Below are 16,462 nucleotides of genomic sequence, written 5' to 3'. Positions count from 1 at the left end.
AGTGTTGTCATGTTACGTTTCCACTTTGGTTATTAATAAGAACTTAACATATGAAGTAGCATTCACTTTCCAATCTCAATGATCATGTTATAGTACCAAACACTTCGCTCCACCATGTAAGGTTTCGCATCTAGACTAAGATGTTTTTGTTCTTGCATGCACATGAGCATTTCATATCATATTATTTGAGTACACAGTCACGATCTACTTTGTCGGGACTTAGAATCATGGACCTCCAATTTTTTAACCCTCAACTTAACTAGTTCAATCAATTAAGCTACTCATCCCACCCCGTACAGAGTCACGATCTAGAGCTGTATTTATTATCTTTATACTTATATTTTCAGAATTTTTTTTTTATGCTTATCGTAAACAATGTTTTTAAAATGTTGGCATGTTGCTATAAAAAAAACTTATTAATTATCATGACCTTAACGAATTAAAATACATATGGCATGACTCATGATCAAAAGTACAAATTCATCGATCTTTGTTTATCTATTGCAAAGACATGATATGATTAACTTATTCAATTTATTTACATTTACGTTTACACTCATCATAAGTATATCAAGCTAGCATGCCCCATATATTAAAATATCAAGCAAACATTTCTCTAATATAGTTCCTTCATATTCAACAACTTACTTATACTAAACTAATTAGTAGTAAAAAACTAACACAAAACAAATAGAAAGAAAACAAAAAAGTGAAAGCTCAAAGGAGCAACAAAAAAAACTGTAATAAACATCAAAGAACACCCAAAAATAATCAGCAAAAAGTGTTTGTGCTGCAATGAACAGTAGCTAGGGCTTTGAGTACATCTCTTGCGCATGGCCTAGTGGTGGGATCAGCTGCGGTACATTGCAAGGCTAGATTCATGGTCTCAATAATGTTGTTTTGATAAGATGATACATCTCCACCCTTGATCATAACAGGATCTATCCACGTGTCAAGATGACAATCAGAGTAACAATAACGGGCCCACTCAACAATATTATTCTTGTGATGAATACCATTTCCTGCTTCAATGTCTATGGTGCTTCTTCCCGTTAATAATTCAATCAGCATAACTCCAAAACCATATATCTCACTCTTCTCTGTCACATCTTTCCCATTTCTTTTCTCTGAAAACATAAGAATATTCCAATTACATTAATTAATCCAAAAGCAAGATTAAGTTATGCATGACATAACATAACATAAGATGGATAAGACATTTAATTAGAAAATTTCGTAAATAATTAATGTATCTGATCTATAAACATTTTCATACCTGGAGCAACGTAGGAAGAAGAAACAAAACATTTCATGTCCATAATCAGTGTTCCTATACCGGGAGGGTTGAGTTCAAGGTGAGGAACCCCTTTTTCGTCCACCAAAACCATCTCTGGTGACACCTCACCAACCAAACCAATCCACAAGCACTCATGATGCAAGAACTTAATCGCTTTTGCAACTGCGACCGCAATTTTCCACCTCTTTTGCCAGCTCAAATTATGCAAAATTTCCCTCAAATTTTTTCCCTCTTCAAACTCATAAACCAAATACCCTCTTTTGCCACACCTAAACATTCCAATAAGCTTAACAATATTCTCATGTCTCACTTTTTTACCAAACGTCACCGTATCATCCCAAAAACTAACCGAAACAGAATTCGTGTCAATTATTTCTTTCACCACGAAACGCATTTCATTGGCCACACACTTTCCTTCGTACGAAACCCAGTTTCTTCCTTTTGAAATCGCTTTTCCTTCTTTAACCGATGATAAAACATCCTCAACGGTAATAAATTTCGACGCTGTAGAATCGAAGAAAATCATTTCCCAAGAACCATCTTCATTTTCAACCACTCTTCGTACCTCAAAATTCTTCCTCCTTCTTTGCACGAAAACAACGAGAAAACCAGCACCAACGAAAACGACCAAACCCGTTAACACAACACAAACTGAAAAAAACAAAGTAGTTGAATTCATCTGATTGTTTCTCTTGCACGGTGGCAAACCGTTAGAACCATCGCCGTCACCGTCACAGAGATTATTTCCGGCGACTGAACTTGCATTGATTGCAAAGAAAGCTTCAGTGGAAGGTAATTTTCCATGAAAATGATTATACGATACGTTAACTTCAACAAGCGATTCAACATTTCCTAAATTCTTTGGAATTTCACCGGAAAATTGATTCTCCGATAAGTCAAGTAAACCGAGAACCGGCATATCGGCGAGTTTTGTCGGAATCTCGCCGAGTAACTGATTATGACTTAATTCTAATGAAACAAGTTTGTTGCATTGGAAAAGTTGTTCTGGAAATTTTCCAAAGAGTTTGTTATTGTTGAGTTTCAATTGAACAAGCTCTGGTAAATTTTTGAAACCAATTTGAATGTAACCAGAAAATTGATTTTGTGATAGGTCCAATCCTTCAAGTTTTTTACTACCAAAAGAGTTTGGTAATTCTCCATAGAAATTGTTGTTAGCTAAATTAAGCATTTGAAGTGATGGCATGTTCCATTTTCTATCATTGATTCTTCCAGAGAGTTTGTTTCCAGAGATATCCAACAAGTATATTTGGGGCAATTGGGTGATTTCCAATGGCAATTTTCCAGATAATTTGTTGTTTTGGAGTCTCACTCTTTGTAAGGTTTTACAAGAGGTTAATCCTTTTGGGATTTCACCTTTGAAAGAGTTTGAAAAGAGGATAAGTTTTTGAAGATTTTTGGATGCACATAAGGTGTTTGGGATTTTGCCTGTGAGGTTGTTTGAAGAGAGGTCAAGAATTGTGAGGTTGTTGTGCATGCCAAGTGTTTGTGGAATTTCACCTGTTAATTTGTTTGACCAGAGTTGAAGAACTTGAAGGTGAGGTAAAGATGTTATAGTGTTTGGAATTTTACCTGTGAAGTTGTTTGAGAAAAGATGAAGAATCTCTAGTTTTTGAAGGTTAACAACAAGGTTTGAAATCTCTCCTGAAAGAGAATTATCACTGAGATCAAGTGAAATAAGATTCTTCAATTGGAATATGGATTTGGGAATTGGGCCAGTGAGTTTGTTTAGGTAGAGAAAGAGATATTGAAGATTAGTGAGGTTTCCAAGTGATTCAGGAATTTGTCCTGTGAGATTGTTGTAAACAAGATTAAGGTGCTTCAATGAAAGTAAGTTTCCAATGCTCTTTGGAATCTCACCTGAAAGATTGTTGTATCCTAGGTAGATCCATTTCAACCTCTTCATTAGACTTATCTCTGTTGGAATCTCACCAACTAATTGGTTTGAAGCCAAAGTTAAGTACTCTAAACTTGTCATGTTGGTGATGGAATTTGGAATTTTTCCTACCAAAACATTGCCACCTAGATCAATATATGTTAAGCTTGAAAGGAATCCAATTTGGTCTGGTATTTTGCCTGAAAACATGTTGTTTGAGAGATCAAGAGTTTCGAGGTTGATAAACGATGATGAAAATAAGGATTGTGGTAAAGAACCGGTGAGGTTGTTGTTGCTGAGATTGAGGTAAAGAAGTGAAGAGAGGAAGGGAGAGTTGAAGACGACTTCTCCAACAAGCTGGTTGTTGGAGAGGTCTAGGTTTGTAACATGTGGAAGTTGGAAGATAGACGAGGAAACCTCGCCGGAGAAGTTTTTTCCTGAGAGTGACACGGTGTTAACGTGCGACCAGTTGTCGCAGGTTATGCCATGCCACTTGCAGATAGTGATAGACGAAGTGTTGACCCAGTTGGAGAGTAAGTTTAGAGGATCAAATTTGATGGATGCTTTGAAAGATAAAAGAAGCTCGAACTCTTGTTCTCCATGGGATGGGTAGAAGTTGAGCATGAACATGAACATGAAAAAGCACATAAACGTGAGGGATTTTGAAGTTTCTTTGGCCATGTCTTCTTGAATCAGTTTTGTATCTGCTTTGTATTTAACTCCTCTGATCCCAAGCTGTAAAAGGTGCACAAAATGATTAGTGCAACTTTTTATAATTATGTTAGTGATATGTGATCAAGTTCAATAATAGTATTTGTTAGTCCATAAAAAAATAATGGACATAAAGAAAGAATATACATATATTTACAAGTATGGGGATTAATCTCACTAAAGATACATATCTGTTTCTGACAAAATTGAAAATCATGCAACTTTTGCAGGTGGCTATGAGTGGTAAATTTGACTTATAGAGAGTAGTATTAATTTTATATGAGATGGGTTGGTTATTTTAAGGAACATGCATGCACGGTTATATTATGAACTTAGATAATGGGAAAGCTATAATTAGTAGTATTACATACCCAACAATCATAATTTGAGGATCAATTACTTAGTTTTCTGTTGTTGATGATGCTGTCTTGGTCAAAATGAATTGAGCATAGAGAAGAATTTTTACTTGGATTGGAAGCAAAGGAAGGAAGAAGTGTGACGAATTGAATTATTTGAATTATACTATTTGAAGAGTGTGGATTGAGTGTAAGAGAGAAGCATTTGTACGTGCTTAAATAGAAGGAAAGGGTGGAATGGAGCATTGAGTTGTTGAAGTATAATTACCAAGTTGCACCTTGACTTGTTTGAAAATGGTGTTTGAATACAAAAGGTTGAAAGGGAAACAGGGACGGATGTTGGAAAAAAGGCTCTGATTTTGTCGGATTGTTACCATAAAATGTTCTTTTTTGACTGGCTCACTCTTCTTTACTCCCTCCGTCCTAAAATGAGCGAGTCATTTTGACTATATATACTATTCACATATCTTGCTTTGATCCTATTTTTATACTAATAAATAAAAACAAAATATTAGCACATATAAGATATTGTTGGATTCATCTCGATAAGTATTTTCAAAATATCATTTTTTTTTATAATTTTTACTATTATACAATTAAAAATATTAATCGTCAAAGTTATGCATTGGCATGCGTGACACAGTCTACTGGCTCACTCTAGGACGACGAAGAGAGTAGCATTTTGGAAAGTGATAAATATTTTCTGTAACCTTTGAAAATAAACACTTGAAAGTTCAAACTCTTTCTATTGCTTTTTTTTTTTCTTCCCTTCAATAAAATGTTAGACACACATAACGATCTATAAAAATGACATGTCATTTAGTTTCATGTTTTATTGATACTTAGTTTTCCTAAGTTATGTATATGACATTTGTATGTCTTTAAATTTGTCTTTGGAATTATGGTGAATACGTCAGAATTACGGTGATCTACCGTGATGTAATTTCACAAAAGCTGCAGAGTGTAACTTTTGAAAAATTATCTTAATGGTGTATGGATGTGTTACATGTGTATGCTTTTGATGTTGTACTTAGTATAGCAACAGTGTCTCACTATTCTTGATATATGGTCGGTTTGTATTATGTTGTTGGAACTTAGAACTGTGTATTAATGCTTTTTAATTGATGTTTCATTCCAATATTATGTCTGTTGTTGGAACTAAAAAACAACATAATCAAGATTAGTTATGAGGATTACCACATTGTAAACCAATTTGTATGCAATGCAAGTAGTTGTATACTATTTGGTCCATTGTTCATCATTTCTGTTTGGAAAAGGCACAACCACATGCAAAATAACAGGATTATTTGAATAGTGTATATTAACTTGGAGAAAAGGACAGTACGTTCATGAATACATTACTTAATTGCTTCTTCACGATTTGTATTGTTGGAAATGGAAAGGGATGGGAAACAAGTACAAACAAAGTTTCACACAAATTTAAGTTTATGGACAACAACGTTAATTGATTGATTAAGTTATAGTCTTACATTAAAAGTATTGACTAATTTACTCTTTATTTGGAATATTATTTACAGTTTACTAGGCACAATATTAAAAGTCTTACATTTTCTGGATAAAAATGTTTAATATAGTAATTTAAGTCAATAGAATCTTTTGTATCGGGTTCGATAAGTTGGATGAAGATACTTCATAAAATATTACTCCCTCCGGTCCTTTTTATAAGAAACACTTAGGGCAAAAAATTTGGTTCTTTTTATAAGAAATTTTGACCAATTTTCAAATGTTTTAAATGTTCAATTTCACTTATGCCCTTATTTATTATGAGAGAGAATTTAAAAATAAGTAAGTTAGTTGCATAAAGAGTAATTAAATAAGGGTATACATGGAATAAATTAAAATTTATAAGAGTATTAAATGAAAATAACTATGTTAAATGTGCTTCATTGGTCTGTGTGATTTTTTCAAAGTGTTCCTTATAATAAGGACCGGAGGGAGTAATAGATGAGTGAAATGGCCAAAAATAATATGGCTACTACCAACAGCAGCGGACCTAGGGGGGCTGGGGAGGGTCATGGCCCACCCCTAAAAAATGTGAAATTACTTAAATACCCTTGGGTACTTTATAAAATTATATCTATTTACTATATATATTAGTTGCGGTATGGTTTGATTGCAAGAGGTCGTGTGTTCAACTCCCTCTTACCTTATTTTTTGTATTTTCTTCTTTTCTTTTAAAAAATTCATGTTTAATACCCATAATTTGAACCCATGGAGAGTTGGAGACCAAAACAATTCCTCAAACCACTTAACCAAACACATTTTTTCATAAAATGTTAATTTTCATGTATATATATCAATACAAAAAATAGACAATTTTGTTTTTCTTTTATAAAAAAAGCACAACTATTTTCAATTAAAAATAATTATTATCTTTTAAGCAATAAAATATATAATTTTTTGATGATCCAACTTATATAAATATTAATTTAAAATAAATCATTGATAATTTTTCAAGTCATTTGGAATACGTAGAATATTATTTAGAGCATGAAATTTAATTTTATGGTAAAATTTATATTTATTCTAAATTAAATTTTTGTATGAAATATAATTTTTATATTTAATTTAAATATTATAATTTTTTTGCGGCCCACCCAAGAATTATTTTCCAGTTCCGCCACTGACTACCAAGTCAGTGTCCGATAGAGAGAAAACTAACATGGATGTCGGCTCTTATAGAGTGACAATGGTAACAGTATTTTCGATAAAATTGATAAATATGATACTTGAGGCATGATGTTGTGTCACCTAATGAATTAGATTAATATAATTTTGAATTGGATTCTACTTGTCAACTTAAATCTTAAAAATTTAACATTTTTTTATCTATTCAGTGTATGTTTGGTATCATAGTGAATATGTTAGAATCACGATGATCGATCGTAATTTTTTAAAGTTACCATGATTCTGACATATTCATCGTGATATCAGGTTCAATGCATGATGTTGGCGACAAATCACTTGCTCAGATTATCCTTCCGTTAGAAGAGCAAATTATAATTGAGAGGGTGATCATGTAATTTTCATATGAAATCAATGGCAAACGTGGGTGAAGCGATCACATAATCAGCTTTTTTTACATATAGCATGATTAAGGCTCTGTTTGGTAAAATTAAACTATAAGCTAGCTTATAGTTGATAAGCTAACTGATAGCTGAAAAGCTAGCTTATAGCTGATAGCTGAAAAGCTAGCTGATTGAAATTAAAGTGTTTAGTAAAATTAGCTTTTTAAATGATTGATAAATATAAAAAGACATAAAAGGATATTTATATGTAGTGGGTAGTTTTTGTTTTAGTGGGTAGTTTTTTATTTTATAAAAAATAATAAAATTAAATTAAAGGTTAAAAATGGAAAAACTGTAAAAAGCTATAAGCTATAAGCTCAAACGCTACTTGAAATAGCATCTCAAAAAAAGCTATAAGCTCGTGAAAAAAGTTTTTTACCAAACACTTTTATTTTTTTCAAACAAGCTTATAAGCTAGTCCAATAAGCTATAAACTAGCTTATTGGACTTACCAAACACACCCTAAAAGCAATGTTGTTGAGCGGTTTTTGTTTGGACTATTTTCATATCTTGGATTCTCTTAGAAAGAAATCAAACTTTAAGGAATAGAATTACACAAAGGAGAAAAATAGGAGTTACACACCCTACAATTTAAGGCAAAAGAGAATGAGCAGAGCCAATTAAAACATAAAGTGAAATACAAGAAAAAATAATAAAAAGAAAAAGTAGTGAGTCTTTTACATTGCACACTGACTAGTACTTAGTTCGTGGGCACATAAACTTTATAATATAAAACTAAAAATACAATTATGATAATCTCTCTTTTTAATCTCTTTTTTTCCTTGTTTAGTGGTGTTGTGTTCACCCTATATGTCTATGGATGATGTGTAGTTTGAGCAGTAATATATAGACCCACACCAACCCACACAATATGTCTTTCTCGAAGGAATATACAGTGAGTGGTCTTTGTCACACCCAGCATGCTTTGCCCATATCCCATTTTCTAGGGTTTTACACCAAAATTCTCAATTCACCAATGCTACTATCCTTTGCACCCACCCATTTTCTGTTAACTGTTATCCTTCTCTCCCCACTTGCCTGCAATTCAATTAAACTCTGGGCCTGGCTACCATCTGCCTACCCAACAAATTATAAAGGCATTGCTGTAATTTTGGTAGGCTTTCTTTTCGCGTGCATAATTTTTTTTGTCAAGTTGTTTAATTGTTATAAATTCAGTTAATAAACCAACAATGAATTGGTTCAAGTGGTAAAAGTGTTGGTCCACTTAAATATGTGATCAGGAGTTCAATTCCTGGCTATGCGTATGGAGGGAGGGAAACTCCAAAAGCTTGGTCTAATGGTAAAAAGATAGGCCTTACTTTCGAGAGATCCTGAATTCGAACTCTGCTAATATCTTTAGAAGAGGGTAAATATAAATACATTTGTAAGCGCTCTCTGAGTCATAAGATTTTCTCTGCCCAATATCATACTGAAAAACTCTTTTCATCTTTTACTATGGCCAAATCATGTTTTGATACAACATGACATCTACAATGCATCACTGCTGTCAATTTGGTGTGTGCACACAATCTGTAGCATTCCCTCTCCTCAATCAATTGCTCCACAATTTCTTGTTCCCATCTCTCAACAAACTGCTTTGCAATATCAAATAAACCAGCCCCTGTACATCAAACTAGAAAATAAACAAACACAGCTAATATGTACCCAAAAAAGAAAAAAACACACAGCTAATGGTGTAAAGACATTTTACATTATCAATTGATTATAACTGTTAAATCATTAAAAATATTTGACTTTATTTATAATTATATTTAAAATCACTCATTTAACTTGTTGTGATTGGTTGGCGGCGTAAAACTTTTTCCACAAAGATTGCATAGAAATTAAACTCATAAATTTAAGTATTAATCAATCTGGAAAAAAAAATATCAATCAAATATTATATTTTTAGAAAATAAAATATTGTTATTGGGAGATACACTACCCACAGTACACTTCACTATCCCTCAGAAAAGAGGTAACAACTAGCTTAACTAGAAAATTCCTTCGCACATTCAACATCATATATATAATAATAATGCTCTAAATATAACGAGGAACGAAATCAAAGAAATTGCAACTAAATTAAGAAATGACCGTCTTAGCTAAAATATAAGAGTCATGTTTGTTTGCTGCTTAATGAACTTTACCTTAAAAGCTAGAATGTTGTTATGCATTATGAGGTGGTGTTGTAACATCCTATATATATATAGAATTGTAACATTCTTTGTTACAAAATATCAAACAATATCTCTTTCACTATGTTAAAATTCTGCAGTCACGACTCAATAACACTACCAAGTCTAGCTTCAGCCCAAGCATATTTACTCTCCTCACACCCAAAAAAATATGGTAATCATCCTCCTCTACTCCCAAGCACAACAAACACGATGACGGGCAATTCACTTGACGCTCACGTAGCTGAACACACGACGGCAAACAGTCCTGACACATTCGCAAAACTAAATGCTTTGCTTTAGGTGGAGCAAAAATACGCCATACAAAACTCCACTCACCCTCCACACTTTGACTCAAAACCATATGCACTAATGTCTTACCTAAGTGCTTTCATGTGATATCTCGTTTAATTTAATATAGCACACGTGGTTGACCTAATGGTATTGGTTTGAGATCTTTTAGAGTGTGATCCTCTTAAGGTGTCAAGTTCGATTTTCTTGATGTCAATTTGGTCAATCACTCGGCTAAAACAACTTAAAAAAATATTTGCTAGATTAATTTATGTACTATTATATAGTAATATAAAAGTTTTTTGATAAAAAAAAAAAAAAAAGAAAAGGTTTTAATGCACTTTCAAAGAGAATAAATAGCAGTAACCCATATAGAAAATATTACTTTTTTTTTCGTATTGGAAGGACACTATAATTATAATATCTGTTGTCCTAAAAGGTCCACTACGATGGTGACTAACTCACTAACATGTACTAGTGGACTGATTAGCCAATTTGATCAGCACAACATCATGCTAACCCAATCCACAGTTTAGTATCAAAATTCCTATTAAAAAATGCTCAAATTATAATGGAATTCATCTGTTTTTAATGCACATGAAACCCATCTAGAAACATCTCCTATTGGGAATTAAGCTGTCAAGGATCCACAAGATCACAATGTTGGCGCAGCAGAAGCAAGAGTTTGGCTGGTTCAGAGGATGCAAGGTTCAGAGGTTGTGTTGCCTCTAACTCTGTTGCGCTTCAGAGGATGGTTGCAGGCAAGCTCAGCAGGCACGCAGGCTTGACTGTGAGCAAACTAGCAGTTTTGCAGAAACTGCTATATACAAGATGAACAAGTTTCTTGATGAATTGATTAACAACTGAACATGAAAGACTTAGGGAAAATAGAAATTTTTATTCATCCTTAATGGGCCAAAAGTTGAATTACAATTGATACACTAAGGTGTATTTATACTTGTTACTTAAGCTACAAGTAAACTACCTTTGGCCTAACTAATTCCTAACAACTTTTGGTAGTTAGACTAACCAACTAACTACCTAGGATCAAACAAAACAAACTTCAAGATGAATTAACTGCTTTCTTAACACTCCTCCTTAATTCATGCTTGAATTGCAAATAACCAGTCCTAAGCTCCTCCTCAAAAACTCAAACCTGTCAAGCTTCACAGCCTTTGTAAAACCATCTGCAAGCTGTACTTCAGTTGGACAATACTGCACTTCAATCATTCCATTTGTCACTTGTTCCCTAATGAAATGAAATCTGGTAGCAATGTGCTTGCTCCTGCCATGTGAAATTGGATTTTTAGCAAGACTTATAGCAGACTTGTTATCAATCCTTAGAATCAGAGGCTTCACTGGTTCACACTTGATTTCTATCATCACTGAATTCAACCAAATTGCTTGACATGCTGCAAAGGTGCCTGCTATATACTCAGCTTCACAAGATGAGAGAGCAGTCACAGCTTGTTTCTTTGTACACCAAGAGATTGCAGCATTGTTGAACTTGAAAACATACCCTGATGTGCTCCTCCTATCAGTTATGTCTCCACACCAATCACTATCAGAATACCCTATCAAAGTACTCCCTGCACTGTTTGTACCAATAGGGAATAGCAAGCCAATTTCCAAAGTACCTTTGAGATATCTGAGGATTCTCTTAGCAACTATCATGTGTGACTTCCTTGGATCATGCATAAATCTGCTGATAACACTCACAGCATAGCATATATCAGGCCTACTGTTGCACACATACCTCAGTGAGCCAACTATTTGTCTGAACACAGTTGGATCAACCTTTTCTTCATCTGAGCACTCATCAATTTTTGTATTTGTTTCTGATGGATTTGATAATGGATTGCAGCTCTCCATTTCAAATTTTTCAAGCAATTCACCAATATACTTCTGCTGGTGCATTACTATACCATCTCTTCTTCTCATAAATTCCATTCCTAGAAAGAATGAAAGTTCACCAAGATCAGACATTTCAAATTCACCTTTGAGCTTATCTTTCACTTTTGCAATTTCTGCAATTCTACTTCCAGTTATGAGCAAGTCATCAACATACAAGCAGATTATGATTATATCTTCATCTTTAGGGCAATGTACATATACACCAAACTCAGCAGCACACTTTTTAAACCCTATCTGAATCAGAAAGTCATCAATCCTTTTGTTCCATGCTCTAGGAGCCTGTTTCAAGCCATATAGTGCCTTATACAGCTTATACACCATTGATTCTTTTCCTTTTATTTCAAAACCTGGAGGCTGTGACACATACACTTCCTCATCAAGCGGACCATTCAGAAATGCTGATTTCACATCCAGATGGTACAGGCTCCATTTGTTCTTACAGGCCAATGCTACAACCAACCTCACAGTCTCTATTCTAGCAACTGGTGCAAACACTTCATTGTAGTCAATTCCATGTTTCTGTAAGAATCCTCTAGCAACTAACCTTGCTTTATGCTTTGAAATTGTGCCATCAGGGTTCAATTTCACTTTGAACACCCATTTCACATCAATTTTCTTTTTCTTGTCTGGCAAGTCAACTAGCTTCCAAGTCTGATTTTTCTCAATTGACTTCAGCTCTTCTTCCATTGCCCTCTTCCACACATTACTTTTCAAAGCATCTCTGTAGTTTAATGGTTCAGAATCAGCTAGTAATGCAAAGTGAATGAGATCACCCTCATCATTCACTGCATTGTCTTGAGTAACTTCACAATCATTCAATCTAGCTGGTACACGTTTGGTTCTTTGAGTCCTTGCAATCATATGAATTCTATCATCATCATCACTTGATAAATTCATATTACCATCACTATCAGTACCCTGATTCTGAATAGTTTCAGCAGCAGGTTCACCTTCATCATCTCCATCAGATTCATCACTTGAACTTGGATAGATGAAAGTTGACTGCAATTCACTATTGTACACTGGTTCCTTCTCCCATTTCCATTTCTCTTCTTCATTCACAATTACATCTCTGCTAATGTGAACCTTCTGAGTAACTGGATTGTATAGCTTGTAGGCACCAGTTGGATGATATCCTATGAGTATCATTATTTCACTTTTATCCTCAAGTTTGGTTCTTCTAGCATCTGGTACATGTTTATAGCATAATGAGCCAAAAACCTTGAGGTGTTTCACACTTGGCTTCCTCCCACACCAAGCTTCCTCTGGCACAACTTTCAGTTTCTTAGTTGGACATTTGTTCAGAATGTAGGCTGCAGTAAGTACTGCTTCACCCCAGAACATGTGTGGCAAATTCTTCTGTTTAATCATGCTTCTTGCCATATCTAACAATGTTCTGTTTCTTCTTTCAGCTAGTCCATTGTGCTGTGGTGTGTATGGAGCAGTAACTTCATGTGTAATGCCTTGATTAGTACAGAAGTTCTCAAACTCTCTTGAGGTATACTCTCCACCACCATCTGTTCTCAGAATCTTAATTGATTTCTCACTTTCTTTTTCAATTAAGACTTTAAACTTCTTGAACACTTCTAAAGCTTCACTCTTTAGCTTCAAAGTGTATAACCAGATCATTCTGCTATATTCATCAACAAATGTAATGAAATACTTGCTTCCCCCTAATGATGCAGCTTCAAATGGACCACAGATGTCACTATGAATAACTTGCAATACACCACTAGCTCTCTTAGGCATTTCAGCTACAAAAGGTTTTCTACTGTGCTTACTCTTCACACATATCTCACATATGGACTTCTTAGTCTTAAACTTAGGCAGGCCATACACCAATTCCTTAGAATTTAAATCACTGAGGCTTCTAAAGTTCAAGTGTCCATACCTTTTGTGCCAAAGTGCTTCAACCTCATCAATCACTGTGGTAGACATGCACATCATATCTACACTTGAGATTCTACACTTGTAGGTTCTGTTGTTTGACAAGCTGCACATCAAGATCAAGTTCTTCATTTTGTCAAACAGCTTCAGTGCATTATCCTCCATACTTACAGAGAACCCTCTTTGCACCAATTGACCTAAACTGAGCAAATTGCAATTCATACTAGGGACAAATAACACTTCAGAGATGATCACTTTACCTCCCTTCTTACTTTTGATCACTATGTTACCAATACCTTCAGCAGCAAGTTTTCTCCCATCTGCTAGTTTTATACTAGACTTTTTGCTTGCATCAAAATTGGTTAACCACTCTCTATGTGGTGTCATATGATTTGAACACCCTGAATCAAGAAACCATTCTTCATTCTTCTCACACTCATCCCCTATAGTAGCCATCATCAAGACTGACTTTACATCACTTTCTTCTGCAACATTAGCCTCTTGTTGATCTTTCTTGTACCAACACTCATCTGCAAAATGGCCAAGCTTCTCACAATTGTAGCATTTCACCTTGCTTTTATCAAAGTTCTTCTTTTTGTTTTTACCTTTGGCAAAACCTCCTCCTTTAGAGGATTCAGCTTTGTCATCAGTTTTTGAACTCTGATCTTTAAGCCACTTTGGTTTATCTTTGCCTTTCTTTTTGTAGTTCTTGCCATTATCTTCTTTCTTGTTGGTTTGAGCTTGCAAGGCTTGTTGTTCTTTCTTTTCTGAACCTCTACTGAGAACTTTAATCTCATGTGCTTCCAAAGCACTTTGTAATTCTTCAATTTTCATAGTAGCTGTATCTTTCACATACTCTATAGCTATTACCACATTATCAAAGTTTGGAGTTAATGATCTAAGCACTTTCTCTACTACCATTTCATCAGTGACAGTCTCTCCACAATTTTGCATTTGATGAACAAGTGCAAGAAGTTTTGAGAAGAAATCACTTACTTTTTGATCCTCTTCCATCACCATAGACTCATATTGCCTCCTAAAGGCCTGTAATTTCACCTTCTTGACCTTGGTTCCACCATCATGGTAACCCTCGAGTATATCCCAAGCTTCTTTGGACTTAGTTGATTTTGAAATCTTTTCAAAATGCTGTGCATCACAATTCTGCTGGATATAGAACAAAGCCTTGCAGTCTTTTTTCTTGTTTTCTTTGTAGGTATTTCTCTGATCATTGGTTGGATTTGCTCCCAACTCATCGTATCCATTCACCACTACCTCAAGACACTCTTGTGCTCCAAATAAGGACTTCATCACTGCACTCCATCTATCCCAATTCTTTCCATCAAGAATCAGAATGTTTGTACCAAAACCTTGGGTGTTCATCTTGAATCTTCAAGAAATCAATCTACACAGCTCACTTTGTGTTTCTCCACTTGATTCCTTCACAATTCACTCTTGTTACCTGTGATTGAACCAGGCTCTTGATGCCAATTGTTGGCGCAGCAGAAGCAAGAGTTTGGCTGGTTCAGAGGATGCAAGGTTCAGAGGTTGTGTTGCCTCTGACTCTGTTGCGCTTCAGAGGATGGTTGCAGGCAAGCTCAGCAGGCACGCAGGCTTGACTGTGAGCAAACTAGCAGTTTTGCAGAAACTGCTATATACAAGATGAACAAGTTTCTTGATGAATTGATTAACAACTGAACATGAAAGACTTAGGGAAAATAGAAATTTTTATTCATCCTTAATGGGCCAAAAGTTGAATTACAATTGATACACTAAGGTGTATTTATACTTGTTACTTAAGCTACAAGTAAACTACCTTTGGCCTAATTAATTCCTAACAACTTTTGGTAGTTAGACTAACCAACTAACTACCTAGGATCAAACAAAACAAACTTCAAGATGAATTAACTGCTTTCTTAACACACAAATATGTCAATAGTTTAAACAAGAAACATTGGACCGGATAAAGTTGATGTTGATCGATTAGTACTTATTTCTATTTTTCTAGTTTCCAGCTTATGAAATATGTACCTCGTTGTAAATATTCCTTTCGCGTCTCCTAGATCACCAACCGATTTTGTATGATTGAGACACTTTTGCTCTATGTTAAAAGGCTCACAAAATATTTACAAGTCAACAATGAATGGATCTCTAAACCATCAATAATTTAACCGACACATTGTTTAAATTACTCTTCATGTGTTTATAAAATTACTCTTCATGTGTATATATGTAAACGTGTGAAATGGTCTTATGAATTGTTTCATAAGGGAGTAATTGAATTAGTAGTACTAGTTGGTGAGTTTGTCATGACCTTTTTTTTTATTTTGACGAGGTGGTTATGTTACCTTGTTTCTCCTTGTAATCTTTCTAATGATTATGTTTTCTATGAAAAGGCTATATATGTGTCATTGTTGTATACGCTAAGGGTCAATAATTCCATGTTTTGGGTTCTACTTCAATAGTTCCGAGTCAAAACTATGTGAATTTTTCTCTTCCCCCTCATTTTTCCATTTTTACCCTTGTATAAAAACTTCGGAATGCGTTTTCTGAAGTTTTTTGAAGTTTTTCTAGTTCAAATTCGGAGAACACACTTCGAAGTTTTTTCCAAGGCAAAAAAAATTGGGAAAACACATTCCGAAATATTTATTCAAGGGCAAAAACGGTAGAAAAGAAATAAGGGGATGGGGAGAGAAATCTTCAAACTATGAGTGTTGCGGCCCAGAACACGTAGCCCTTTATTAAATGGACCAAAACGTTTCAAAGCCCAAAATTCAAATGAGAGTTCCATGGGCCAACATGTGCACCGTCCGATTAGAGATTGAATTTTAACTAGTATTTGTACTTAC

General features: G+C 34.5%; 1 protein-coding gene across 1 annotated transcript; it reads right to left on the bottom strand.

The window, feature by feature from the left end:
* Positions 1-592: 592 nt before the first annotated feature.
* LOC123893686 (leucine-rich repeat receptor-like serine/threonine-protein kinase SKM1) lies at positions 593-4,605 on the bottom strand. Its single transcript, XM_045943463.1, has 3 exons — positions 4,274-4,605; positions 1,277-3,926; positions 593-1,127 (listed from the first exon to the last, which is right to left on the bottom strand). Exons 2-3 carry the CDS (start codon positions 3,870-3,872, stop codon positions 772-774), a joined length of 2,952 nt encoding a protein of 983 aa, XP_045799419.1. The 5' UTR covers positions 3,873-3,926; positions 4,274-4,605; the 3' UTR covers positions 593-771.
* Positions 4,606-16,462: the final 11,857 nt, after the last annotated feature.

This window comes from Trifolium pratense, linkage group LG7 (genome assembly GCF_020283565.1).
Source record: "Trifolium pratense cultivar HEN17-A07 linkage group LG7, ARS_RC_1.1, whole genome shotgun sequence".
NCBI classification, from domain to species: domain Eukaryota; kingdom Viridiplantae; phylum Streptophyta; class Magnoliopsida; order Fabales; family Fabaceae; genus Trifolium; species Trifolium pratense.
This window is presented reverse-complemented; position numbering and strand designations above follow the sequence as displayed.

What these genes read in the sequence shown, in the direction of transcription:
- LOC123893686 (XM_045943463.1), bottom strand. Translation starts at nt 3,872, where the DNA reads ATGGCCAAAGAAACTTCAAAATCCCTCACGTTTATGTGCTTTTTCATG. An exon ending in TTCTTCCTACGTTGCTCCAG is followed by an intron (nt 1,128 to 1,276) that starts GTATGAAAATGT and finishes TTATGTTTTCAG; the next exon opens with AGAAAAGAAATGGGAAAGAT.